Genomic DNA, 27,822 nt, shown 5'->3' with positions numbered 1-27,822 from the left:
AGACACTCTACACAGCTGAGTGTTGGGCACTTCTGGTCAGCCATGTTGATGACCTCCACTAGAGTTTCTGACCTACAAAGAAGAGCCACCACAGAGCTCTTCAAGGATGCTAGGACTCTCCTTCACAAATTTATTTCTGATAGCTAGGGTGAAAGTCGTGTCTTGGCGCTGTCAATGTGTATAGATAAGCAAAGATTACGTGATAAAGCCACTCCAGCGTTCCAATCTCCCTGAGCCTTTGACCACCTTTCAGTACAGCAGGAATCGTCAAATGACAGTCCATGTGCTAAATCTAATTCCTGGGCTGCTTTTGTGTGGCCCACAAAATAGAATTGGTTTTTACATTTTTTTAGTTGAAATAAAATCAAAAGAAAAATAATATTTGTGACACATGAAAATGATACAAATTCAAATTTCAGTGTTTATCAATAAACTTGTATTGGACCACAGCCATGCTCAATTACTTACAAATTGTCCTTGATGGCTTTATTGCTACAATGGGAGAGCTGAAGAGTGAAAAACTGAGACTGGCCTGTAAAACCTAAAACATTTACTCTATGGCTTTTTACAGAAAAAAAAAAAATGTGCTGATTCATGCTCTTTAGTACACCCAAGGAAATTCTGGCATTTTCAACCTACTATAGGCCCAGGTATGGGTCCATATATCAATCAGCCAACCTAGCAAACTGTCAGAACCATTCCTAGCCCCTCAAGCTCAAACATTACATCTCTGCTTGGTGGGCCAATGTAAATACATTTGACTTGATCCAACTATATTGTCTTCCACCTTGATTCCACACCCTTAAGATCCATTTCTGCACATATTCCCCAGTTCTCTGTTGATATAAATTGGCAATTATTTGGGTGTGTATTGCACCCCCCATGGGTCACATTTTATACCTCACCTTTCACATTCTCTTGAGCCTTGAGTCTAGTCATAGGTCTTAGAAGTAAGAAGTGATAGGAATAGGTCCTGAGGAGCATAGATGCCTTGCCTTATGGAAGGCCATTACAATTTCTTCAGGGAAGAGGAGACTCACTTCTGCAGGCAAGAGTGAAAGGGCTGCCTCTGCAGGCAAAGAGACTTGGCAGAATTTAGGGGTCTTAAAGTCCTCAGCTTCACTGGAATCTGCTCATATGTCTCCATCCCAATTTTCAGGATCCCATTCCTCCCCAATCAAAGCCCTAACTTTAACAAAAAAGCCCTAACTTTAACAAAAAAGGTTAGAAGTTCAACTTTTGTTGGATTAGACTTTAGCTTTGGTTTTCAGAAATCTCAGCCCTATGACTATGGGAAATACAAGTTTCTTTCAGGGCCACCACTCACAGAAGCTTTCAAGTCCCTTATACAGAACCAGAGCTGGGAAGGTAAAGTTCTGAGTGCCATCATTCCACCCCAGCTCCAAGTTTTCCAGCACAGTCAGAAGCAATGAGCCAACCCCATTACACTTCTTATTTTCACTAAACTGTTCTGTGGAAGCAAATACTCAGTGACCCAGAGCCTTTCCTTCTATAGAAACCTAATATAGAAAGCTACTGGTGATGGTCTGAGTGAGTGCCTTGCCACTCCACGCTATGACCTATCAGTGTACCCTTCATCACTGAAAACAAGGTCATTAATGGCTTTCAATTTAATTAGAGAACCAATTCTAGAAAAACCAGATCTCGGCCGGGCGTGGTGGCTCAAGCCTGTAATCCCAGCACTTTGGAAGGCCAAGGCAGGCAGATCACGAGGTCAGGAGATTGAGACCATCTTGGCTAACATGGTGAAACCCCGTCTCTACTAAAAGTACAAAAAAATTAGCTGGGCATGGTGGCGGGCGCCTGTAGTCCCAGCTGCTGGGGAGGCTGAGGCAGGAGAATGGCGTGAACCCGGGAGGTGGAACTTGCAGTAAGCCAAGATCACGCCACTGCACTCCAGCCGGGGCGACAGAGTGAGACTCCGTCTCAAAAAAAAAAAAAAAAGAAAAGAAAAAGAAAAAGAAAAACCAGATATCATTGTTAAGATTCTGGTCTTCTGGAACCACTCTTAGTACCAAATTCTGTATCAGCAAAGCTAAACCTTTAATACATATGTGGGCGTACACACACACAGTTTGCTACACGAATTTGGCCTTCAACAATTGTAGTTGCTAGTGAAGCTCTCTTTGTAGGGCTGTTGTCTTGATGCTGGAACTTGAAACCCACAGGTGCAGGAAGTCAGGAAGGGAAGATTGAGGTAAGACTGGGGAGAGCACGGAACAAGTTAGAACCCACAAGCACAAGCTGGAGTCCACAAGGATGGACTGAACCCCATGTTAATTCTTTTTCTTTTTCTTTTCTTTTCTTTTTTTTCTTTCTTTCTTTGTTTTTTTTTCTTTTTGAGACAGTTTCACTTGGTCGACTAGGCTGGAGTGCAGTGGTGTGATCTCTGCTCACTGCAACCTCTGCTTCCCAGGTTGAAGAGATTCTCTTGCCTCAGCCTCCCGAGTAGCTGGGATTGCAGGCATGCAACATCATGCCTGGGTAATTTTTGTATTTTTAGTAAAGATGGGGTTTTACCATGTTGACCAGGCTGGTCTCGAACTCTTGACTTCAAGTGATCCATCCGCCTCGGCCTCCCAGAGTGCTGGGATTACAGGCATGAGCCACTGCGCCCAGCCCCATGTTAATTCTTGTTGTCTATGACCTTGGTGCTGTGGGTGTCTTGCTGGAGTCACGGTCCTTCATCATGGGGCTGAGCACACACGCCTGGCCCGACAACTGGGGAAGCTGAAGGAGGATCCAGGGGAAGGTGGAACAGTTGCAGCCCTGGTTGCTGCCTTATGCCAATGAGATGAGCTGTCTGATAAGTGACAACTGGTATAAGCTGCGAAATGTCCGCGGCTTCACCTCTACCCAGCAAATTCCCAACAAGAATGTCTCTTGTGGTTCACCCTAACCAGAGAACACAGGTATCTAGGGAAAAAGATTCTGGGAAGTGTAGTTTAACCTGGCCAAGGTGACACATTACAAAGCCACCTCAGGCTATGTTTCAAACCCTGTTTAACCTCCCACCATCAGCAGCTGGAGTCCTTGACTCAATAACTTCTTGAGAAGCCAACAGACTTTACTGAAGCAATTATTGGAGGTCATCCTCAACACCCCCAAGAAAAGCACAATCTAGTGTCAGATGAGAAAAGGCAGATTCCTTCCAGTTAATGTGATCTGGCCTCAATTTCAAAACAAGAACCTTGACAGAATTGTACTCAGGAGGCTAGCTGAATTACAACATCCACTCCATTATCTCCTGGCAAGATATCTCCCCTGATGTAAGGGTGGAGGAGGAGGAGGCTTCACTTCAGACCATGATGCCACAGAAAAAGATGTCTTGTGCCAGAAAGGGATTGGGCAGCAGATGAAAAGCTCTTTGAGAGCATTGGAGGCACTGTTGAAGTGATGTCTGGAAGTCTCTATCAAGTCTGAGAATCAGTGCTGCTGTCCTCTGGAAGTTTCAACAACGACCAGTCTTTCTTTTTTTTTTTTTTTTTTTTGAGATGACGTCTCACTCTTGTCACCCAGGCTGGAGTGCAATGGTGCAATCTTGGCTCACTGCAACCTCCGCCTCCCAGGTTCAAGTGATTCTCCTGCCTCAGCCTCCCGAGTAGCTGGGATTACAGGCATGTGTCACCATGCCTGGCTAATTTTTGTATTTTTAGTAGAGACGGGATTTCACCCTGTTGGCCAGGCTGGTCTTGAACTCCTGACCTCAGGTGATCCACCTGCCTTGGCCTCCCAAAGAGTTGAGATTACAGGTGTGAGCCACTGTGCCTGGCCAACCCCCAGTCTTAACAGTTATCTTTTCCTTTTACATTGGAGTAAAAATGGCTTGAGGCTCCATCTCCTGACTTGGTGGCAGCTCCCCATCCTTCTCAGCATCCTAAACAACAAATTCCTGGGGGCAATTATTTTCTTTGATGGTATTTGGGGTGTCATGGACTCAGCTAAAAGACCACATTTCTGTGTCCTTTGCAATTAGAGGTAGCAATCCAAAGGAAGTAGAAATCTTTGGGAGGGAATCTTGGGAAGTCTCTTTAAAAGGAGCTGAATCATCTAGTGGTGCCTTTCCTTTCCCACACTTTTTTCTCCCCCTCTTGATTTTTCTCCTGGAATGTGGCATGATGGCTGAGGCTTCTGCAGCTATTTTGTGATCTTGAGGCTTCAGGCCATATGCTTAGGGTGGCAGAGCAGCAAGTCCGGTCCCTTATGATATTAGGGATCCTCTTTCCCAGCCTTGCACTATGTACTTCAGAGTTCTGCTATGTGAGAGAGGAATAAATAACCTGTTTAAGTCATTGTTTCTGGCTGTCTCCTGAAGCTGAATACAGTTTCTGCCTCTAGAACTCTTGCTATGTGAGATAATAAATGTCCTTTGTAGTAAACAATATTACTGCCCATCAATACCCAGTTCCCTTCTGATGTGGTTTGGCTGTGCCCCCACCCAAATCTCATCTTGAATTTTCACATATTGTGGGAGGGGCCCAGTGGAAGGTGGTTGAATCACAAGGGCAGGTCTTTCTCTTGCTGGTCTTGTGATGGTGAATGAGTCTCATGAGATCTGAGGGTTTTAAAAAGGGGAGTTTCCCTGCACAAGCTCTCTTCTCTTGTCTGCCACCATGTGAGATGTGCCTTTCACCTTCTGCCATGATTGAGGCCTCCCCAGCCACGTGGAACTGTAAATCCAATAAAGTTCTTTCTTTTGTAAGTTGCCGAGTCTCGGGTATGTCTTTATCAGCAGCATGAAAACGGATTAATATACCTTCCTATAAGAAGATTGTAATTTCCTGCCCTGTTGAACTCAAATGTGCCCATGTGATTTGCTTTCGATAATGACAATGTGAGCAGAAATGAGGTGTGTCCCTTCCTGACAGAAGCTATAAGAGCCAATGTGTGTCTCACCTTGTTCCTTGTTCTGCCTTCTGCCTGTCATGATAACCAGAAACATTTCTTTTCTTTTTTTTTAGACAGGGTCTCACTCTGGAGTGCAGTGGCGTGATCTCAGCTCACTGCAACCTCCATCTCTTGGGCTCAAGCGATCCCCCCACCTCACCCCCCAAGGAGGTGGGACCACAGGCGCAAGCCACCATGCCCAGCTTATTTTTATTTATTTATTTTTTGAGACGGAGTGTCACTCTGTCACTCTGTCGCCCAGGCTGGAGTGCAGTGGCTCGATCTCGGCTCACTGCAACCTCCACCTCTCAGGTTCAAGTAATTCTTCTGCCTCAGTCTCCTGAGTAGCTGGGATTACAGGTATGCACCACCATGCCGGGCTAATCTTTCTATTTTTAGTAGAGATGGGGTTTCGCCATGTTGGCCAGGCTGGTCTCAAACTCCTGACCTCAGGTAATCCGCCTGCCTCGGCCTCCCAAAGTGCTGGGATTACAGGTGTAAGCCACTGCACTTGGCCTAATTTTTGTATTTTTTGTAGAGACAAGGTTTCACCATATTGGTCAGGTTGGTCTCGAACTCCTGAGCTCAAGCGATCTGCCTGCATCGGCCTCCCAAAGTGCTGGGATTACAGGTGTGAGCCACTGTGCCCAGCCCAGGCTTCCCCATCATCTTGGGTCCCATCCTAGTTCCTAGCTGAACCGTGAGGGACATGTAGTGAGAGTGAGAAACAAACCTTTGTTGTAAGTCACGAGATTTTGAGATTATTTGTGACTGTCAATTTTAAGCAAAATTGGTCTGGCTTGGTATAAGGAATTAGAGGTTGACAAGCTCTTTGAAAGGCTAGTGGAGTGGGCTCTAAGTGAAGACTGCAAATGATTCCACAACATGAGCAGACTGACTTGCCCAAGGAGCTTCTCCCTCCACCCCAATCAGGAGCCTCCATTGTACATGTCAGCTTCAGCATCTGGCTGCTCTGTCTGAGATCCAGGGATCAGAAAATCATCACCACCCAGGACAGAACTGCCTTTTTGTTTTCAATGTTCTTGTTTTGGATTGAGTTATAACTTACTGTGTTAGTTCATTTTGCATTGCCATAAAAGAATACTTGAGACAGTAATTTATAAGGAAAAGAGAATTCTTTGGCTCATGGTTCTTCAGGCTGTACAAGCACAGCACCAGCATCTGCTTGGCTTTTGGTGAAGAGGCCTCAGGAATCTTTTACTCATAGCAGGAAGTGAAGGGATAGCAGGCGTGTCCCATGGCAAGAGCAGGAGTAAAAGAGAGAGAGGGGGAGGTGCCAGGCTCTTTAAGCAACCAGCTGTCAGGTGAGCTAAGAGGGCAAGAACTCACGCATGACCATGGGGAGGGCACCAAGCCATTCATGAGGGATCCACCCCCATGACCCAATCACCTCCCACCAGGCCCCCCTCCATCATCGGGGATCACATTTCAACATGAGATTTGGAGGGGGCACACATCCAAATATCACTTACACATAGTAAAGTGTATAAATCTTTTTTTTTTTCCTTTGAGACAGGGTTTTACTCCATCACCCAGGCTGGAGTCCAGTGGCGCAATTTTGGCTCACTGCAACCTCCGCCTCCCAGGTTCAGGCAATTCTCCTGCTTCAGCCTTCTGAGGAGCTGGGATTACAGGCATGCACCACCACGCCTGGCTAATTTTTGTATTTTTAGTAGAGACAGGGTTTCACCATGTTGGCCAGGCTGGTCTTGAACTCCAACCTCAAGTGATCCACCTGCCTTGGCCTCCCAAAGTGTTGGGATTACAGGCATGAGCCACTGTGCCCAGCCCTCAAAACTTAAATGTACAATTTGATCATTCTGATCAATATATGGACATGTAATCTGCACCACTGTCATCAGGGCACAGAACATTTCAATCCTTCCAGAAAGTACTTTCATGCCCCTTTGCAGTCTCTCCCCACCTCCTACTGACATAGTAGAGGCCACTACTCTTCTGATTTTTATCACTGTTAATCAGTTTTGCATATTTCAGAACTTCATATAAATGGAATTACACAGTCTGTGCTCTTTTGTGTGTGGTTTCTTTCACTCAGGACAATGCTTTTGAGATTCATTCATGTGTTGTGTAGCTCAGTCTTTCTTCCTTCCACAGTTTGTAGTCCACTCACTTGTGCTGATGGACATTGGGGTTGTTTCTAGTCTTTTTACTATTACAGTAAACATTTGTAAACATTTGTGTGTGGGTCTTCGTGTGGACATATGGTTTGATTTCTGTTGGATAAATAATTAAGAGTTGAATAGCTGGGTCATAGGTTAAGTGCACATTTACCTTTTTAAGAAACTGCCAGTTTTCTTTTCTTTCTTTCTTTTTCTTTTTTTTTTTTTTTTGGAGATCGAGTCTCGTTCTGTTGCCCAGGCTGCAGTACAGTGGTCTGATCTCAGCTCACTGCAACCTCTGTCTCCTGGGTTCAAGTGATTCTCCTGCCTCAGCCTCCCGGGTAGCTGGGATTACAAGCACCCGCCACCACACCCAGCTAACTTTTGTATTTTTAGTAGAGACGGGGCTTCACCATGTTGGCCAGGCTGGTCTCGAACTCCTGACCTCAGATGGTCTTCAGCCTCCCAAAGTGCTGGGATTACAGGTGTGAGCCACCATGCCCGGCCTAGAAACTGCCAGTTTTCTAAAGTGATTGTATCCCTTTCTGGTCCAGCTACGAATGGAAATTCCACTTGTTCCACATCCTCTTCCCACTTGGAAGTGTCTGTCTTTTTAATTTTAGCCATCCTAGTGGGTGTGTGGTGGTATCTCATTGTGATTTTCATTTATTTTTACTGATGACTGTTGATATTGAACATCTTTTCATGTGCTTATTGGCCATTTAGATTTCCCTTTCCCTTCCTTCCTTCCTTTCTTTCTTTCGCTTTCTCTTTTTCTTTCTTTCTTTCTTTCTCTTTCTTTCTTTCTCTCTTCTTTCTCTCTCTCTCTTTCTTTCAAAATGGAGTCTCTCTCTGTTGCCCAGGCTGGAGTACAATGGTGCAATCTCTGCTCACTGAAACCTCCACCTTCGAGGCTCAAGCGATTCTCCTGCCTCAGCCTCCTGAGCAGCTGGCACTACACCACACCTGGCTAATTTTTGTATTTTAGCAAAGATGGAGTTTTGCCATGTTGGCCTGGCTGGTCTCGAACTCCTGACCTCAGGTGATCCGCCTGCCTCGGCCTCCCAAAGTACTGGGAATACAGGCATGAGCCACCACTCCTGGCCAATTTAGATATTCTTTTATGAGCATAACTGCCTTTTAGTACCTACGAGGCTAGTGACTGGACATTGGAATGGTACAGCCAAAAAAACTCAACACTTTCACCATCTTATGAGCTCACAGCAAACAGCAAATGGCACAGAAAGATGGTCTCTTTTGGTCTTCCAAGTCTTCTGTGAGGGCCTCTAATTCGCAGAGCTGAATCCACACCCAAAACCACATCTCTGAGTGCATCTGGGAAACATAGTATTAGCGTTTTCATCCCTACCCCATGGAAGATAGAATGAGTGTCGAGAGAACACCGAGGGCCAACCCCACTCATCCCCCTTGAGTTAGTACCGCCTCTATTCTGCGCAAGGAAGCTGTCACGTATTCTCCTGAACTGACGTGGTAGCACACGACATGGCTTTAGGCCCCAAACAAGGTAAAATCATGTTGAGTCACGTGGTCAGAAAGTAAATCACCTTTGAATATCTCTTATTTTTTTGTTGGTTTGTTTTTGAGATGGAGTCTCACTCTGTCACCCACGCTGGAGTGCAGTGGTGTGATCTCGGCTCATTGAAACCTCCACCTCTTGGGTTCAAGCGATTATCCTGCCTCAGCCTCCCAAGTAGCTGGACTACAGGCATGCACCACCATGCTTGGCTAATTTTTGTATTTTTAGTAGAGATGGGATTTCACCATGTTGGCCAGGCTGGTCTCAAACTCCTGACCTCAGGTCATCCACCTGCCTCAGCCTCCCAGAGTGCTGGGATTACAGGCATGAGCCACAGTGCCCGGCCTTGAATATCTCTTAATCCATCAAATGAGATGAAGGAGAAAGTCTCTGTAGTAAGGAATTAATTTTACCCCAAAGAAAGGGCTGACTTCTGGCCTTGCTGTTGGAAGGTAATCTCTAAGCCCTTGGAATGTTCTGCCTGATAAGAGTGTCTCTATTTACATAGGGACGTAGGGCCACACCAGATCGTTTCTAACAGTGTGATTTCCGCTGGGGAATGTGGGCCACACAGTATCAGCTCCACCCCTGGAGGGGCTGGAAACTAATGTCGGCCACACATGTGGTCAATTACGCCTATATGACTGAGCCCCAGTAAAAACTCTGGATGCCAAGGCTCGAGTGGGTTTCCCTGATTGGCAACACTCCGCGTATGCTGTCCCACATGGGTGCCCGCAGAAGACAGCGCTGGGAGGAGGCAGCTGGAAGCTTTGCACTTGGGACATTCCTGGATGCTTCCGCATGTGTCTCTGTCCTCGGCTGGCTTTCATCTGTTTCCTTTCACTATAATAAACCGTAACTGTGAGTCTGAGAGCAGTGAGTTCCGTGAGTCCTTGTAGTGAATTGTCAAACCCTCGAGAACTCTCAAACCTGCAGCTGGTGTCAGAAGTGAGAGTTCTCCTGGGACTCCCAAACCCTGCAGTTTCTCTGGGCAGCAGCGAGGTCACCTCCCTGATATTTGAGGGTCTCCCTCCAACACCACAGACCCAGGCCTCTGGTTCAGAGCCCTCTGCAAGAAACTCCAGACCCAGCTAGAATGCAACATAACATCTTTTCTTTTCACTGGATTTATTTATTTATTTATTTGACAGAGTCTCACTCTGTCACCCAGACTGGAGTGCAGTGACACGATCTCACCTAACTGCAGCCTCTGCCTCCTGAGTTCAAGCAATTTTTGTGCTTCAGCCTCCTGGGTAGCTGGGACTACAGGTGTGCATCACCATGCCCAGCTAGTTTTTGTATTTTTATATAGTAGAGATGGGGTTTCACCATCTTGGCCAGGCTGGTCTCTTACTCCTGACCCCAAGTAATCCACCCATCTCGGCCTCCCTCCCAAAGTGCTGAGATTACAGGCGTGAGCCACTGCGCCTGGCCTTGGATTTATCTTTATAGCTATCTTCTATCTATATCAAGCAGTACTGATTTTCCATATATGATTGTAGCTTTTAAAATAAATATGTTTAAGCTAGAAAGGGAGTTGATCTTTTAAAAGAGAGAATAATAGTACAGATGGGGTGAAAATATGTCAGAAGTTGGGAATATGTGATGATTGAAGTTTGAGAACTATCGTATTAGAAACATCTTGCACACACTGGTGTGGCCACCACCCAGCCAGCGGGCAAACGTAGCTGCCAGCATTTCCCGTTCTAAGCAGAAATTTATCTTCCCTACCACAACCTATGTCCCCCACTCCCCAGTGCTTCCTAACATTTTCAAAAAGTGACCTGCAGTATGAAATGCATTTCATGTCACACTATCATGTATACTGTTAGGTTGAGCCATATGACATTGCTAGTTTTATAGGTCAAATACATTTGAATATTGACATTTTCAAATGATTCAATTTAATAGATGTAATCAGGCCAGGTACGGTGGCTCACACCTGTAATCCCAGCACTTTGGGAGGCCGACGCGGGCGGATCACCTGAAGTCAGGAGTTCAAGACCAGCCTGGCCAACATGGCGAAACCCCATCTCTACTAAAAATACAAAAATTAGCCAGGCGTGGTGGCGGATGCCTGTGATCTCAGCTATTTGGGAGGCTGAGGCAGGAGAATTGCTTGAACCTGGGAAGCAGAGGTTGTAGTGAGCTGAGATCATTCCACTGCACTCCAGCTTGGGTGACAGAGCAAGAGTCCATCTAAAAAAAAAAAAGAAAAAAAAAGACATAATCCATTGTATATATAAATGTATACTCATATCTAGATGACATCACATCCTGATCAGTTAGACATCTGTTCTGCTTTAGGCGGTAAGTGCAAATAATGAAATAATTTTAGTATCCCCCTGTATGTGTATAATATACATATTATAATGTATATATGCATACATATATAATGTATATAACATGCTATATATTATATATATACAGTCTTATATTTGAGATTAGTGATGCAGTAATAACATTTATAGTGATGCATTAATAACAATTATATGTTATAATTATCATATTCTATACATTATATATTATTGCATATGATGTATATAATATGACATGCTATGTATATTATATATATACAATCTTACATTTATTAGTGATGTACTAATGTCTTTTAAAAATTATTCTTTCTTTCTCTCTTTTTTCTTATGCTACTCAGAGCCCACTAAACTGATTCAGTAACCCATGAATGGGCTGTGACCTGAAGTTGTGAAACATTGTTGTGTAAGCCCTGTGACCAGGACCTTGTCTCTTGACTTTGGCACGACCCTTAAGCCTGGGTAGAGCTCTGGTCTAAGTCCTGCACTTCAGGGGACCTGCTCTGGCCTAATCTGGTCGAGCCCAAGGGCCTTCAGGAAGTGCCCACCAGCACCTATGCTCTTCTTGACCACATTCTAGATCCCTAGGACCCCTGAATTCCTCTCTCAAATTGCTCTGGGCCCATGCCGGGGCCTGCAGGGCCTTCTCGGTGGACACATTCCTAAGCCAAGAAGTGGCCCAGAGGGTGGCCATTTGTGTATTGGGGGCTGTGGATAGAGCTTGGAGGTGCAGACTGTGGCATCCACACTCATGTGTGCAAGGCCCCTCCTGGTGTGGGAAGGGACTAGAAGTAGGAAGGAGAGGGGATCCCTGTGATCTGGGACCTCCAAACCCTTAAAATTGTTAGGGGTGAGCTGACACTGGGTACCTGCTCTCCTATGGGGACCATACCAGTGTTCTCAAACTGCCTGCAGGCAGAAGACAGCCCTGGCTCTCTCTCTGGCCAGAGTCACCCAGCACACAGATTCACCGGCACCCACCCACCGCCATCCTGTCTGCCACACACTAGACTGGCTTCCCTCACTTTATTCCCTGCCTTGGCTTGTTTTATTTTTCTTTTTTAGAAACAGGATCTCACTCTGTCACCCAGGCTGGAATATAGTGGTGCAATCACAGCTCACTACAGTCTCGACCTCCTGGGCTCAAGCAGTTCTCCTGCCTCAACCTCCTGAGTAGCTGGGACTCTAGGCATGCACCACCATGCCCAGTTAATATTTTTATTTTTTGTAGAGTCAAGGTCACACTATGTTGCCTAGACTAGTCTTGAACTACTGGCCTCAAGTGATCCTCCCGCCTCAGCCTCCCAAAGTGTTGGGGTTATAGGTGTGGGCCACCAGGTCCGGCCTTTGCTTTATCAAAGAATACCTTGATGGCCCTGAGGCAGCCCCTGCCTCCTCTTTCCATTCCCCTGTCCCAAATGATCAGAGATCCTGGGACAAGGACCACAGTGCTTTACTTTTTGTCTTAACAGAGGAGACAACTTGAGGGACAGCCCCCAAGGTGCCAGGCAGCCTTCAGGGGTGGGCAGGGTTGGGGGAGGTAGGAGACTTGGACCGGCAGCCCTGGCTCCAGCTTCATCGTCTGTGTCTTCCCTCTCTGGCCAGGCTCTTCGAGGGGATGCAGGAGGCTGGGCACGGTGAGCTGGCAGGGGGCTTGGCCTTCGGGTGCCCAGCGGGTTGTCGGCTCCTGTTTCTGATGGACTCACCTGCAATGATTCCGGCATAACCGGGACAGCTGCCTGCACTTGCCACCTGTGAGTGAATGAAATGGTTCAGTCATGAGCTAGAACGATATTGATTCTTATAGTGTGTTCTGGGGCTGGGGAACCAGACTGATCAACCCTGCCCCTCGGGAAACTCAAAGGCAACTCCATAAACAAATGATGGAGAAACACAATGAGAACAGCCAGTGCTGGGGCCCTGCGAGAGGCCCTTCCCACACAGGCTCACAGATGAGCCGTTTGGAAACCCCCATTATTTTGTATGTCACTTATTCATTCATTCAGGCACTAAGAACACAGTTGAGGACAAAGAAAAAAATCCCTGCCCTGGCAGAGTTGTCTTTCTATGGGGAAAGACCAACAAGGAGAAAAATAACAAAGTCAAATGTATGAAGGTGCTAAGTGGGAGGGTGTTAAGTCCTGTGAAGGGAAATAAGACCAGGAAGGAGGCATGGATCCTCACAGGGATGGCTACTGGGGCTTCAATGAGGAGGTTACTTTTTTTTTTTTTTTAGGACAGAGTCTTGCTGTGTCGCCCAGGCCGGAATGCAGTGGCACAATCTCGGCTCACTGCAACCTCCACCTCCTGGATTTAAGTGATTCTCCTGCCTCAGCCTCCCAAGTAGCTGGGATGACAAGCACGTGCCACCAAGCCCAGCTAATTTTTGTATTTTTAGTAGAGATGGGGTTTCATCATGTTGGCCACGCTGGTCTTGAACTCCTGGCCTCAAGGGATCCATCTGCCTCAGCCTCCCAAAGTCCTGGGATTACATATGTGAACCACTGCGGCCCACTAAGGAGGTGACATTTGAGCAAAGCTCTGAAGGAGGTAAGGGAGACACCTGGAGGAAGGGTGTTACAGGCAGAGGGAACAGCAGTGCAAAGGCCTTGAGGTAGGAGGACACAGATGGGTTCCAGAGACTCATCTGTGGCTGCTCCAGAGTGAGGGAGAGGGGAACTTAGAAGCCAAGGGTACTTTAGAAAACACCTGCCACCCTTGCCTCCTCCAGCCCCTCAGCTCTCTGGCCTCGTCTTCTTCTCCTCTCCCCCAGCCTACCCTGTCCTGGCTACTTTGCCTCCTCCACTGCTATAGCAATGGGCGCAGCTCATTCCTGCTTCCAGGGCTTGGCACTTGCTGCTCTCTGTACCTGGTGATTCATCTCATCATCAGGGATCAGTTCCAATTTCACCACTCCAGGGAGGGCTTCTCTCCCCACCCCTCTCTTCCCTGTCACTCTGCTTTATTTGGCAAATATCTTTCTCTGAATCCACTCATTCATGCATTTATTTACTTATCATCTTCGACCAGATGTGAGCTCCTGAGGACAGGGACCAGGGCTGCTTGTCACCACCATGCCCCCAGCATCACCCAGCATAGGTTTGGCACAGACTAGGTGCCCACAAATATTTGCTGTTGGAAAAATACATGGCCCCAGAGCTAACGTTCAGGCTCTGCTCTCACACAAAACTGGGTCCAATCCTTCACTGATTCTTTTTTTTTTTTTTAATTAAAAAAAATTATTTGTGTAGAGACAGGGTCTTGCTATTTTGCCCATGCTGGTCTTGAACCCCTGGGCTCAAGCCATCCTCCCACCTTGGCCTCCCAAAGTACTGGGATTACAGAAGTGAGCCACCGTGTCCTGCCAGCAAATGAATTTACTGACTCTTATGTGCTGTGTGACCTTAGGCAAACTCCTTAACTCTCTGAGCCTTAACTTCGCCACTGGGGTGAGAATAGGGCCTGGTGCAAAGTCAGGATCAACACATACATGTTGTATGACCGAGGCAACAGTGCTTGACTCTCAGATTCAGTGGGGATCACGCACACATCAGGAATCATGTCTTATGATTGTTAGAATTCTGCCTCTCCTCTTAAGGCAGAAAAAGATGTGGCTATGCTCATTTTCTTGATGAGGAAGTTGGACAAGAGAGGTAATGAAACTTGGCATTGGTTATACAGATTAACTGATAGCTCGTGTTTTATTTCACCCACAACATTTTAAAATCCTTTTTTAAAAGTTTCTCTGCTTGTTATTCTGCGTTTCCCCACAACTTCCTCTCCCTGCATTGGGCCCTAGGCGCCTTGCCCTCTGGTTAAGCATTGGTAGGAGACAGGGGGGTGGGAAGAGAGGGAGGTTTAGGTATCTGATCCCCACCACACCTGCTCCCTCCTGGTTTGGTCACAAGTGAGGCAGTGGCTGGAACCCTCTTTCTGAGGCCACAGCTCCTGCCAGCAGCCCCACCTCCAGTTCCATCTCTCACCAGGCCTCCTGCAAAGCCAGTGCCTCCTCTCGTCCCTCAGGCTGGGGGATAACAGGTCCCCATCCTTGCTAGTCCTAGGCACTGCACCATCTCATTACCCTGCCTGTACCTCTGGAGATATCTCTCTATTAAACGTTCTCCAGTTAACCCTTTGCAGGTCCTTCTGCCACCTGCCATGGCCCTGATCAACACAGCTGTCAACATTTGAGTACCAAAAGATTTTACAGAAACATTAAGCTCTTAAAAGAGTAGTTACTCTGGCTGTTCCAAGCCTCTATTCTTGCTGGATTGAGTGGGTGGGGTTGTCCCATGAGGCATTTAATCCTCAGTTGTCTCCTCCTGACACAGCCTTTTTCAGCCCTTGTTCCCTGCCAGGCCTGGGTGCAGTGAGCTTGTGACTGCTGGGGTGGTATGCTGACTGCCAAATGGCCCTTAGTCTCTACCCCTCCCTGTCAGTATCCATGTCCTTTGCCATGTGGCTTTGCCTGTCTTCCCATCAAGAGGTGGAGTCTGTTTCCTTGAATGAAGCCCAGCCTCGTGACTTGCTTTGACCTATGGAATGAGGCAGAAGTGATAATGGCCAGTTCTGAGCCTGCATGCATTCACTCTATCTTAGATCCCTGCCACCACCATGTGAACAAGCCCAGGCTAGCTTAGTGAAGGATAAGATGATGAGGCAAAGAGCCAAGGCACCCCAGAAACAGAGTTTCCTGCTGACCCACAACTGAACTCAGGTGTAAGAGTAAATCCAGTTGAGACCAGAAGAATCACCCAGCTGAGCCCAGCCTATGTTTCCAAACTGTGGTCTTGAGAGCTCAATAAATGGTCATTATTTTAAACCACTGAATTCTGTGGTGGTTTGTATGGATATGCAGCTAATAGATACCTCATTTAAAACAAAATTGCCCAGGGACCTTTGAGAACCCAGCCCTCAATCATAAGTCCCCCTCCCGGTCTTGGTGCCTTTCCCACCCAACCCCAGTTCTCACTGGTGAGGATGATGATGCCTGTGATGAACAGCACAGCTGCGACCAACAGCCCCCGTTTCCGGAGGGTGTGTTCATCTGCAGAGAGAAAAATGAAGGGGTAGAGTCAGAGGGACCTCACCTTTCCTTCCCCCACATCTTCCTGTGGATAACTTACCATAGAAAAAGGGGTCATCCTCATGAAAACCTGGAGAGGCAGACAAAGAGCAAGTCAGGGTTCAGCAAAGGTTTGTGAAGTGAATACATGAATGGCAAAGTCAGGAAAGGGGGACACCTGGGTACCCTTAGAACAAAACCCAAAATCCTCACCATGGCATACAATCTGGCTCCCATTATTCCTCTAATCTCATTTCCTTCCCACCCCCTCACTCCCTGCACTCCAGCCCTACCGGCCTCCCTGCTGTTGAACATGCAGACACCTTCTCACCTCAGGGCCTTTGCACTGGCTGTTTCCTCTGCCTGGAACACACTTTCCCTAGACATCTGCATGGTTCCCTCCTTCACTCCCTTCCCAGTGGGGCCCTCCCTGGTTTTGTATATGAAATACAGGTTGACTATCCCTAATCCCCAAATCCAAAATCCAAAATGTTCCCAAATCTGACAGTTTTTGATGTCATGTCAGAGGTGTTTGAACCAGAGCAACTCCATGTCGAATAGGGTAAAATAAGGCTGAGACCTACTGGGCTGTATTCCCCAGAGGTTAGACATTGTTAGTCACAGGATGAGATAGGAGGTCGGCACGAGATACAGGTCATAAAGGCCTTGTGATAAAACAGGTTGCAGTAAAGAAGCCAGTTAAAACCCGCCAAAACCAAGATGGCAATGACAGTGACCTCTGGTCATCCTCACAGCTCATTATACGTTAGTTATAATACATTAGCATGCTAAAAGGCAGTCCTACCAGCACCATGACAGTTTACAAATGCCATGGCAATGTCAGGAAGTTACCCTATGCAGTATAAAAAGGGAAGGAACCTTCAGTTCTGGGAATTGCCCACCCTTTCCCCAGAAAACTCATGAATAATCCACCTTTTGTTTAGCATATAATCAAGAAACAACCATAAAAATAGGCAACCAGCAGCCTTTGGGGCTGCTCTGCCTATGGAGTAGCCATTCTTTATTCCTTTACTTTCTTAATAAACTCTATGGACTACTCTGAATTCTTTTTTTTTGTGCAAGATCCAAGAACCCTCTCTTGGGGTCTGGATCGGGACCCCTTTCTGGTAACAGTCTGACATGACGCCGAAAGGAAATGCCCACTGGAACATTTTGGACTTCAGATTTTTGGGTCAGGAATGCTGAACTGGTAAGTATAATGCAAATATTCTAAAATCTGAAATCTGAAAGACTCCTGGTCCAAAGCATTTTGGATAAGGAATACTCAACCTGTACTCCCCAGTCACTCTCTAACCCTACTCTACTTTTCTTGATAGGAAGTTGAAATCAGCTGATACATAATTATTATGATTATTTCTTGTTGTGTTTCTCTTACCACTAGAATAGTAGTTCCATGAGGGCAGAGATTTTTTCTGGCTTGTTCACCACTCTATCTCTGTCCCCTAGAACCTAGCCTAGCACACAACAGGTACTCAGTGAATATTTGTTGAATGAATGGATGAATGGGCTCTCTATGTGACCCATGGGCATATCATTTCCATTCATTCACTGGGGGGCTGACTGGGCAGGAAGTGGAGGATAAGACCACCAGGGAAAGAATCAAATTGCCCCTAGAAACAGAGGTCCCTGCTGACCCACAACTGACCTCAGATGCATAAGTAAGTCCAGCTGAAACCAGAAGAACCAGCCAGCTGAGCACACCCTAGATTTCCAAATTGCAGAAATGAGAGCTAAATAAATGGTTATCCTTTTAAGCCACTGAGTTTTTAGGTGGTTTGTATGCAGCAATAATTTATGCATTCATTTATCTATTCAGACATTTATCATGTGCCCACCCTCTGCCAGGCTTGAAGTCATTTACCTTCCCATCACGTCTTTACTGAGAACTATTCTGTGCTGGGCTGTATTCCAGGTGCTGGAAATACACAGTGAACAGAAAATAGCCTGCTTCCAGTCTGGGGAGGCAGTTACTGACCAGATGGCTTGAGGGTCTGGGGGTCTGTCTGGACGTCTGTGCTTGGGGATGGTCTCTCAGAGAGCGTCGTGGTGTCATCAGTGGGATGAGCTGAGAGAGTGGCCAGATCAGTGGAGGGCAGGAGTGAGCCATGGAGGCAGAAACAAGAGATATTACTGAGAGTCTGCATCTGGAAGAAACCCCTCTCCCACATCTACACAGCCGGTGTGCAGGGTCAGGCATCCCACCTACTCCACACCTAGAGGCAATAAGTAATGGCAAGCATTGAAATGCTGAAATAAGCATGTACCCCCGGTTATGACTATCTGATTTGCCTCAATCCCCAGGGACTCCAGACCCCTCTCCTAGGACCTTCTGGCCCACACTATAATCCAGGAGATAAAGGAACTAAAGGACAACACCTGCCAAGGACTCTGACCCAGCTACATAGTCTGGAGATACTTGTAAAACATTCTGAATATTGCCCACTTGCAGTGGCTCATGTCTGTAACCCCAGCACTTTGGGAGGCTGAGGCGGGCAGATCACCTGAAGCCAAGAGTTCAAGACCAGCCTGGCCAACATGGTGAAACTCCGTCTCTACTAAAAATACAAAAATTAGCTGGGCCTGGTGGCACACACCTGTAATCCCAGGTACTTGGGAGGCTGAGGCAGGAGAATTGCCTGAACTCGGGAGGTGGAGATTGCAGTGAGCCAAGATTTCGCCACTGCACTCCAGTCTGGGCAACAGAGCAAGACTCCGCCTCAAAAACAACAACAACAACAAAACTATTCTGAATATCACCTCTGCCCCCAGACCGAAAATACCAAAGGGTTCTTCTCTTGAAAAAAAAAAAAATCTGTACCTCCAAAGAAAAGGCCTCCCCCAAGCACTGAGAAGTACCCCCACACCACATCTGAGGCCTCAACAAGAAGCCAGCAGACAGAGAAGCTCCCTCATGAAACCCAAGTTCCCTGGAACTATCTCAGTGCCCCACACCCTAAATAGGAACTGGCAACCGAGGATTACAAGATATTCAGGGAATGCATTGCCCAGAGGAAGGTATAAGCTAGACCGACGGCAGAGACCACAAGAATGCAAAGGACAGCCATACTGGTGTGTGGTGCTCATGCACCCTGTGGTGAGACAGTCTGGACTCAAATTCCGGTTCTGCCACTCTTGGCTGTATTGCCTAAGGCAAGCTGAGTAACCTCTCTGGGCCTCAGTTCCCTTTCCTGTAAAATGGGAGTAATGACAGTTCCCACCACACAGGATGATCACAAGCATCGAACGACTGAATATACAAAAGCTTAGCACAGTGCCCAGCATGAATAAGCTCTCAGCAAAAGTCAGCCGTTGCTATTACTGTCTGCTCAGCACTCCTTCCTCCTTCTGGAACAGCTCTCCCTTTCTTTGTGGGAGGACATTGCCCTCCCTTCCCCAGTTATAACCCAGGCTACAAAAGGAAGCATGTGACCCCAGTCTGGTCCTTCCCTGAGACCTTTGAAATCCCAAGTAGGGATATTGAGTGACAGCTAGGTACTATAGACTGAATTCTATCCACCCCACATGAGGGTGGGGCCCTCATGATGGGATTAGTGCCCTTATAAGAAGAAACCAGAGAGCTTGCTTTCAAGCTCACAAGCCCACCCACACATGGAGAGGACATGGTGAAGACAGAGCAAGAGAATGGCTGTCTGTGACCCAAGGGGAGCCCTCGCCAGACACCAACCCTGCTGGCACCTTGATCTTGGACTTCCCATCTCCAGAACCGGGAGAAATGAATTCCTATTGTTTAAGCCATCCAGTCTGTGGTATTTTGTTATGGTAACCTGAGCAGATTAAAACCCTAGGTGAAGCCTGGAAGCTTTGAGCTAGGAGGCTCAAATAACATGAGCCATTTCCTTCCTAGGCAGAAGAGAAGCAAAGATAGAGGAGGAAGAGAGGCCTGGGGGCTTTCATGCCCAGCCTCTAGGCAACCCAGAGGCTCAGCAGTGGCAGCCATTTGTCCTTGACGAATTTCTGTCACATATATCCAGGAACATGGACCAATACATAGAGCAACTCAGGTCAGCAAAGACTCAGTAAATTAATGCAGAGATGTGAAAATGCTTTATCAGTTGATAAGTGTGGACACAGCTGCTATCCCCCATCCCCTACAGATGCACTTTTGTACAAACTAGAAAAGTTCCCTTCTGTAAAGCACTTTATTTCCATCCGTTGTAGGATTGTTTTAATAGATAGGTTCTGTAAGAATGAGATGCTTTGCTGCTATCACTAGAAAACTGGAACAATTATAAAGACCGACAAAGGGAATGGCATGGCCCGAGAGGTGGTGCTCTTGTTCAGTGCCCAGTCTGCACAACTGTACATGTCTCTCTGGGAGTGGCCTACACTACAACACTTTCCAGTGTGGGGCTGCCCCTCAAATAAGGATCATCACACAGGCATTAGAGGCGATCTGTTGCCTTATCTCAGCTCAGTCTCCTTTCCCACACCTTCTGGTAATACTAACTCACTTGTCCAGAGGAAAACCCCCTCTTCCCTGACTCCTGGTCTATGTGGTTCAGGCATGTCTGGCTCAGCCTCCTCTCTAGCCCCAGGGTGGGGCACAAGACTCAGGCCTGACGAATGAGAGCAGCTCATTTCTCAGGCTCTCGTTGGTTCAGACATGAGCATGTGACTCCAGCTGGACCAATGAGAGTCAATTCTAGGCCTCAGGCTAGAAATAATGGGAAAGATTTTGTTCTCTAGCCACCACGTATGTGACTATCTCTGCCATCAAGAGGAGAAGTTAGTCGAGAATGAAGACAACAGAACCAACAGAGGGAACAAAGCACTCATGACAGTGCTTATGCGCCTTGATTCAGCTATGCCTGAAGTTGGCTACTTCTGGACTTTCCAGAACTTATAAAGCCAATCATTCTTGTGTGTGTGTGTGTGTATGTGTTTAAGGTGAATTTTCTATATTTTGCAACTGAAAAGCTCCTGCTCTAACATTAAGGAGCTGTACAAAAAAGAAATATCCGCAGGCACATTTTATAGCACCAGCCCTCTGAGGGGAACTGACGGAAAGAAAGTTCCGAAGTCTGTCAGTTAGGGAAACACTGCATACTGCACGCTGCTGCTTGGGGATCCTTTGCTGAAAATTAGCTTAATCAAGACTCTCAGAAGTCCTGCCATAAAGAAACATGGTTAACTTTAACTCAGGGTTCCCCAAATAACTTTGACCACAAACCAAAAACATTTTTTTAAAATGTATTAACAATTCCCCAAACAGGGGCACTGAGAAACATACTGAGGGAAATGTTGACCTAGATAGAGAATTAAACAAAAATCGTACGCTGCTGCTCTCAGTCCCATGCTATACCTGCTTTGGTGCTTTTGTGTGTCTCTGGATCTGTCACTAGAGGCCCATCCGTTCCTGCCGGTCGCTGGGTCTGGGTCTGGGTCTGGGGTTGTGGTGTTTCTATTCAGGTCAGAAGAGCAAGGAGGGAAGGATAAGAAAGTTATTGGGGAAAGAGAATTGGGGCCGGGTGCGGTGGCTCATATCTGTATTCCCAGCACTTTGGGAGGCTGAGGCAATCAGATTACCTTAGGTTGGGAGTTCGAGACCAGCCTGACCAACATGGAGAAACCCTGTCTCTACTAAAAATACAAAATTAGCTGGGCATGGTGGCTCATGCCTCTAATCGCAGCTACTCGGGAGGCTGAGGGAGGAGAATCGCTTGAACCCGGGAGGCGGAGGTTGTGGTGAGCCGAGATTGCACCATTGCACAGCAGCCTGGGCAACAAGAGCAAACCTCCATCTCAGAAAAAACCTAAGAGGCTGGCAAAACCTGAAGACGTGAATATACCAAGTGTCACTGTAGGGTTGGGAAGGGGGACACTCCTGCACACTGCTGGTGGGTTAGGAAATGGGTACAGTCACTTGGGAGGGCAACTTTTATTTTTACTTTTATTTATTTTTGAGACAGGGTCTCACTCTATCACCTGAGCTGGAGTGCAGTGGTGCAATCATAGCTGACTGCAGCCTTGAACTCCTGGGCTCAAGTGATTCTCCCGCCTTAGCCTCCCAGGTAGCTGGGACTACAGGCACATGCCACCATGCCCAGCTAATCATTTTGTACTTTTTGTAGAGAATAGGTTTTGTTGTGTTGTCCAGGCTGGTCTCAAATTCCTGGGCTCAAGCGATCCACCCACCTCAGCCTCCAAAAGTGCTGGGATGACAGGCATGAGCCACTGTGCCTGGGCGGCAGGAGGGCAAATTTTAAAACATTAAGCATGCATGTCCTTTGCCCTGTACTGTTTTGGATAAAAGCACAGGCTCTGGTGCCAGATTCCTGGACTTCGATTCCAGCTGCATCCCTGACTTGCTGTGAGACCTTGAACCAGTTACTCAGAGCCTCTGTTTCCTTGTCTGTAAAATGGGGACAATGATAATTTCTGCCTCTTAGGGTTTGCGTGAAGGTTGAGTGAGTTAACATATGCAAAATATTTAGAACCATGACCAGCACATGGTCAGTACATATTGCAAGTGCGTTTGCTCAAGGAGGAAGGGACAAGGTTGCTCATTGTGGTGCTGTGTGTAGACAGAAAAAGCTGGAAACAGCCAACATCGTTCATCAAGAAGTGTGTGACTCCATAAGCTGTGATATAGGCGCCTTGTGGAATACCAGGCAGCAGAGAAAACAAAACAAGTCTTTATGCAGTGATGTGAGAAGAACTTCCAAACATACGACTGCACGAAGAAACAAAGCAAGCTGCAGAACAATCATACGATCTCCTTAAGCTCACACAAACACAGCACACAGTCAGTGCATTTTCTCCAAGTAATATACATGGGATGTGGTATCACTGGGGACCTACCCCAATGCTAACAGTGGGGACCTCTCAGAGACAGAGGGAGAGAACGAGGATTGGGGCGGGGAAGTGACAAAGGGGTTTGGTTTTGCCTACAATCGTTTTATTCTTTCCAGGTAGAATGTGTTTACGTACTACTGTGTCTTTAAACATCGATTGAAAAAATCAGGGAGCACTTTTTTTTTTCTTTGAGACAGGGTCTCGCTCTGTTGCCCAGGCTGGAGTGCAGTGGCAAGATCTTGGCTCACTGCAACCTCTGCCTCTGGGCTCAGGTGATTCTCCCACCTCAGCCTTTCGAGTAGCTGGGACTACGGGAGCACGCCAATGCACTTGGCTAATTTTTGCATTTTTCTGTAGAGATGGAGTCTCAGTGTGTTGCCCAGGCTGGTCTAGAACTCCTGAGCTCAAGTGATCCATCCACCTTGGCCTCTCAAAATGCTGGGATTATAGGCGTGAGCCACTGTGCTTGGCCAGGAGCACTTTTTGAATTATACTCCAAGAAAATGTCCAAAAGTTGTTCAAAAAATTCAAAAAAGGGTTAGAGAAAAAAGAGATGACAGGAAGAAATAAATGGGACTGGCACACAGAGACTTTCTGGGGGTGTTTGCAAAGCTCTGCTCCTTGACCTGGTTGGTAGTTACACAGGGATTCAATTCAGAGTAAGTTATTACACTGTAAATTTATGGGTTTTGTATTTTTCTATATGCATGTTAATTTCACAATTTCAAAAGTGTTTTGGTTTTCTTTTTCTAAAGAATTGAATGGAGTTGGCTGGCTGCCCCACCCAGAGTAAACCAGGGCATTCAGAGCTGGGAGTAGGGACTGAAATGGGCAACCAAAGACCTATAGTGTCAGAGGAAGAGGGGAAACTTTGTTTGTCTTGGTCCTGTCCCCACCCCCTGCCCCTGTGCTACTCAACATCAGCAGGCCACGTTGGGGTCGGAGGGGTGGGCTGGAGTTCTGTATAGACTGCATCCGGAGTCCAGAAACAAGAGATCAGGGAGAGAAAAGGAGAGAGAAAAAGAAGTGGGCAAGGTCTATGGATGGAGATGCCAGAGATTCCCATAGCAACTCAACTTTAATGTAATAGAAATGGCTTAATTAATCCAGCCATTTGCTAACTGCTGAAATGTGCTACCAATATGTCCCCTTCTTTGGGACCTTACGTCCCACAGATGCCACACTACAGCTCCTTCTTCAAGATGCTGGCTGCAAATTAGCTTTCTCAAGACTCTGAGAAGTGCTGCCTAAAAAAACGTGTTTAACTCAGCTTTCCAAATGCACCTGCTCTGATAAAAGCCCCCAGAACTTCCTTTAGGGACCATCCTTCCCTGACTCTTGGTCCACTTTATTCAGTGGAGCTGACACCGGCCCTGGTGGAGGTTGGACATGGGACCCAGGCCTGGCCAATCAGCTTTCTATGTCTGTGGCCACAGTGGCCAGCTCAGGGATACAACCTGAGCCTGGCCAAAGATAACTCAGTTCTGGGACATTTGCTGGACTGGGGAAAGGAAATTCTCTTGCTGGGATTCTTAGCAGACAGGATGAGAGCCCCAGGCTTCAAGGGATCATCTTGGCCCCATGAGAGGAGACTGTTCCTGAAAATGAAGCCAACACAGAGAAAACAGAACCAAGAGGTGGAGAGAGGTTCCTGATAGCATCATTTGAGCACCTAGATCACGCCATGCCTGAAGGTCTGTACCTGGACTTTTTTGTTACATAAATCCATAAATTCCCTTGTTTGGTCCAAGTTTGGGATTTTTGTTGCTGTTGTTATTTGCAATGACAGGATCTTGATAGATGTGTCCCTTTCCTCACCTGGGGCTGGTGTCGGGACCTGAATGTCCATGATAGTTGAGTTTGCTGAAGAACTGGATGTGGTATCCTTCAGTGTCTGTCCTGGGGAATCAAGGATGAGAAGTCAGGAGGAAGCCTGGTCCCCCTCCTCTCACCCCCGCCCCCCTGCCCTCCCCTCCCTGGTGAAACCTTAGGGGTCCTGTCTGCTGGTGGAATCACTCAGCTTTGGCTGTATCAATCCATAATTCTGAAAGTGTTTTCAGCTATGCCAATGCCTGGGAACCCTTCTTCTAGGCCCCCTCCCTCCCTATCCCTGTGGGATGGGAAAGTCAGTTTAGTCTAGTGAGCCCAGGAGATGGGGTCAGCCTGGGCCCTGGTTTCAAATCCTGCCCCCAACAACTTTCTTGCTGTGTGACCTGGAACAAATGAAGTCCTTTCTCTGAGCCTCAGTTGCTTCATCTGCAAAGCAGGGATAATAATTGAATCTACTTCACAGGGCTGTAGATAGGGTGAAATGACACAGAGCAGGGAAAGGGTCTCCCACACAGCTTACTGTGTCGTCAGTGCTGGATAACTCCACTGCCCCCACCCTGGTCCTGCCTCCGTACCCTCCAGCCTGGACATCCCAGCAGCCTCCTCCTTGGGCTCCTTGCTCCTGTCCCCGCCCCCACAGTCTGTTCCAACCTGCAGCCAGAGGGAGCCTGGGACCACCTGAGTCAGGTCAGAGCCTGCCTGGTTCAGAGCCCTGCCCTGGCTGCACTTCACTCCACATAAAAGCAAAGCCCTCACGTGGCCCGTAAGTCCTCCTCCATCTGGTCCCATGACTTCTCTGTCCTCTCGTCATCCCACTCTGCCCCTTCTCATCCCAACCCAGCCACCCCACCTGCCTGCTATTCTTAAAACACACCAGACAACACTCAGCCCCCAGACACCTGCAAAGCTCATTCCCTCATTTCCTCCAAGTGTTTGTTGGTCCAAATGTCACCTCCTCAGTGAGGCCCTCCCTGACCACCCAGTTTAAACAATCCTCATTACCTCTACTTTTCTGCAAGCACGTATCACCTCCTAACACACGATATAATTTACTAACTTGTCTCTCTCCACTAGAGTGTGACCTCTTGTTTTATTCACTGTTTCCCCAGTACACAGAATATCTAGCACATAGTAGGTGCTCAATAAATATTTGTCAAATGACTGAATGAGTATATGAAAATCATTTTATGAAGGAGAAATGAGGGTGCCTTCAGTGGGGCGTGCACTCTGGGTTCTGGGGGCAGGCAGGACAGTTGTTTTCCCAGCTCCTCTACCCACTCTCCTCTGACACAGGGTACTTCCCTTCGCTGAGCCTCAGTTTCCTCATCAGTAAAATGGGCATGACAACAGGTGTGACTGACTGTCAGAGGCAAAGCCTAACTGAGCTAACACACACCACACCTGCCATGCAGAAAGGATGGTCAACGCCCCCCCGCAGTTCCCGTCTTTCAGGAGACACTTCCCAGGCAAGGCTGAGACTTGCCAACTCTTTGGACTAACCCCAGCTCAACAGCTTTGCCTAACTGTGTAATGCCCAGGGACCCAGTGATCCTCTTTTCTGGGAGCCTAGGTTTCCTGGCTGCTGAGTAGAAAACCGACACCAGTCTCCCCGCCAAATCAAACTCAGTGAGTTCTTCTTGGAGGTGAAATTGGAGGATGCTCAGCAGGACAGGCCCTGGCCAGACTCACTGGAAGCAGCCACCCGGGTCTGAGGTGTCCAAAGAGGGTGTAATATCGCCCCACCATAGGGATCCCCACTTCCTGGTGCTGGCTCAGCGGGAGGGTGACAGGGCGGGGCAACGTTCACAGGGGCCAGCCACCCACCCTGCAGCACACGTGGGGCTGGCCTGGCTGGGGGCTCTGGGGCAGGGTGGAGGCCAGAGATGGGTCTTACCTCTGGTGGGAAGAATCAGGCCAACGATGGTGAGAAGACACAGGCGACCAGAGGGCGACATCTGTGGGACCAGGCGATGCCGGGGTCAGCCATGATGTCAGTGAGGCCGACCTCCGGCAGCCCCCGGGGATCCTGCAGCCCCTTGCCTGCCCTGAGCAAACACCTCTGGCTTCCAGGACCCCCTGCCAGGGCTGACGGCTAGCCTCAGGGGAAAGGGGAGGGTCTTAGGTGGGGATATCAAACCGTCACCCTGCTTCCTTCCCCTGCAGGTCCCCAAAGAAAACAAGAAGCATCAGATAAATGGGTCTCCCAGCAGCTGCAAGGGCCGGCGGGCACTCCTGAAGCAGAGAAACACCTCCCGGCGCCTTCCGCCAGGCGCTTATCCCTCACTGGGACTGACGCAAGGAGGGGACTGGGGCAGAAGAGCAGATAGGAGGCCTCTTCCCTCCCCCAGGGGCCCAGAGCCCAGGAGTCGGCGAGGAGGGGAAGGAGGAAGAGTGAGTAACGCCTCCTGCGCTCAGAGGAAAAAGTGAGTTGGTGTCAGGGGCCGCCTTGCAGGGATGGCGCGCTGGGGAGACCTGAGAGGCACTGGTCCGAGGTGGGTGGCAGATAGCTGGGGAGACTGAGGCAGGCTGTCGGGAGCGAGGCAGAGCGGCCCACTGTAGCCCAGGAGAGGAGGCAGAGAGACGTGGGCGTGGATGGGGGGCGGAGAGGAGCGGAAGGGGTCAAACCCCTACCCACCTGAGTCCGGCCCGTGGGCAGAGGGGCAGCGGATGGAGGTGGCGAGCGAGAGGGACTTACGTCGGAGCTGGGGGTCCTAAGCCGGCAGCCTCGTGGGGAGAGGGACGCGGCGGTGGCTGCTGCGTCCAGGCGGAGGGTGTGGCCAGGGGAGCGCGAGCGGGCGGGGACCCAGACGGGCTCAGTCATTTCCTCTTGGGTTTCCTGGCTTCAGAGCCCGGGGTGGGAGCAGGAGGGGGAGACGCTGAGGGCGACGGGGGGCAGGGGTGAGGGCATAGTGGTGGGGGAGGGTGGGGACGGGGATGGGGCAGGCAGGTCTAGGGTGAGTGGGCGCCTCTGAGTGAGCAGGGGGAGAAAGGGGAGAGGTCTATTCTGGGGTCGCTGGAGGAAGGGAAAGGACAAATCCAGAGGTGTTGAGGAAAGAGAAGGGATTGAAGGGGGGCAACTCGGGGCACTGGGGGAGGAGAAGGAAGAGGGGGCAACCCCGGGCACGCAGGGGAGAGCTACCCCAGGTTCAGTTCTGCACCCCTACCCACACCGTGCCCCACAGATGAGAA

At 48.3% G+C, this 27,822-nt stretch overlaps 1 protein-coding gene across 8 annotated transcripts; it reads right to left on the bottom strand.

Moving 5' to 3' along the window:
* Positions 1-12,338: 12,338 nt before the first annotated feature.
* On the bottom strand, positions 12,339-27,469 carry FXYD5 (FXYD domain containing ion transport regulator 5). 8 transcript variants are annotated; one of them, XM_054465637.2, is made up of 8 exons: positions 27,329-27,469; positions 26,528-26,588; positions 24,622-24,702; positions 21,311-21,409; positions 17,963-18,052; positions 16,028-16,057; positions 15,874-15,948; positions 12,339-12,653 (listed from the first exon to the last, which is right to left on the bottom strand). In XM_054465637.2, the coding sequence occupies exons 1-8, from the start codon at positions 27,452-27,454 to the stop codon at positions 12,604-12,606; spliced, it is 612 nt and encodes a 203-aa protein (XP_054321612.2). In that variant the 5' UTR covers positions 27,455-27,469; the 3' UTR covers positions 12,339-12,603. The 8 variants fall into 8 exon arrangements, with proteins under 8 accessions (XP_054321612.2, XP_054321613.1, XP_063513613.1 ...); XM_054465638.2 differs by having other exon boundaries at positions 27,269-27,421; XM_063657543.1 differs by lacking the exon at positions 27,329-27,469 and adding an exon at positions 27,106-27,200.
* Positions 27,470-27,822: the final 353 nt, after the last annotated feature.

The sequence above is a fragment of the Pongo pygmaeus genome, chromosome 20, assembly GCF_028885625.2.
Source record: "Pongo pygmaeus isolate AG05252 chromosome 20, NHGRI_mPonPyg2-v2.0_pri, whole genome shotgun sequence".
NCBI classification, from domain to species: Eukaryota; Metazoa; Chordata; class Mammalia; order Primates; family Hominidae; genus Pongo; species Pongo pygmaeus.
This window is presented reverse-complemented; position numbering and strand designations above follow the sequence as displayed.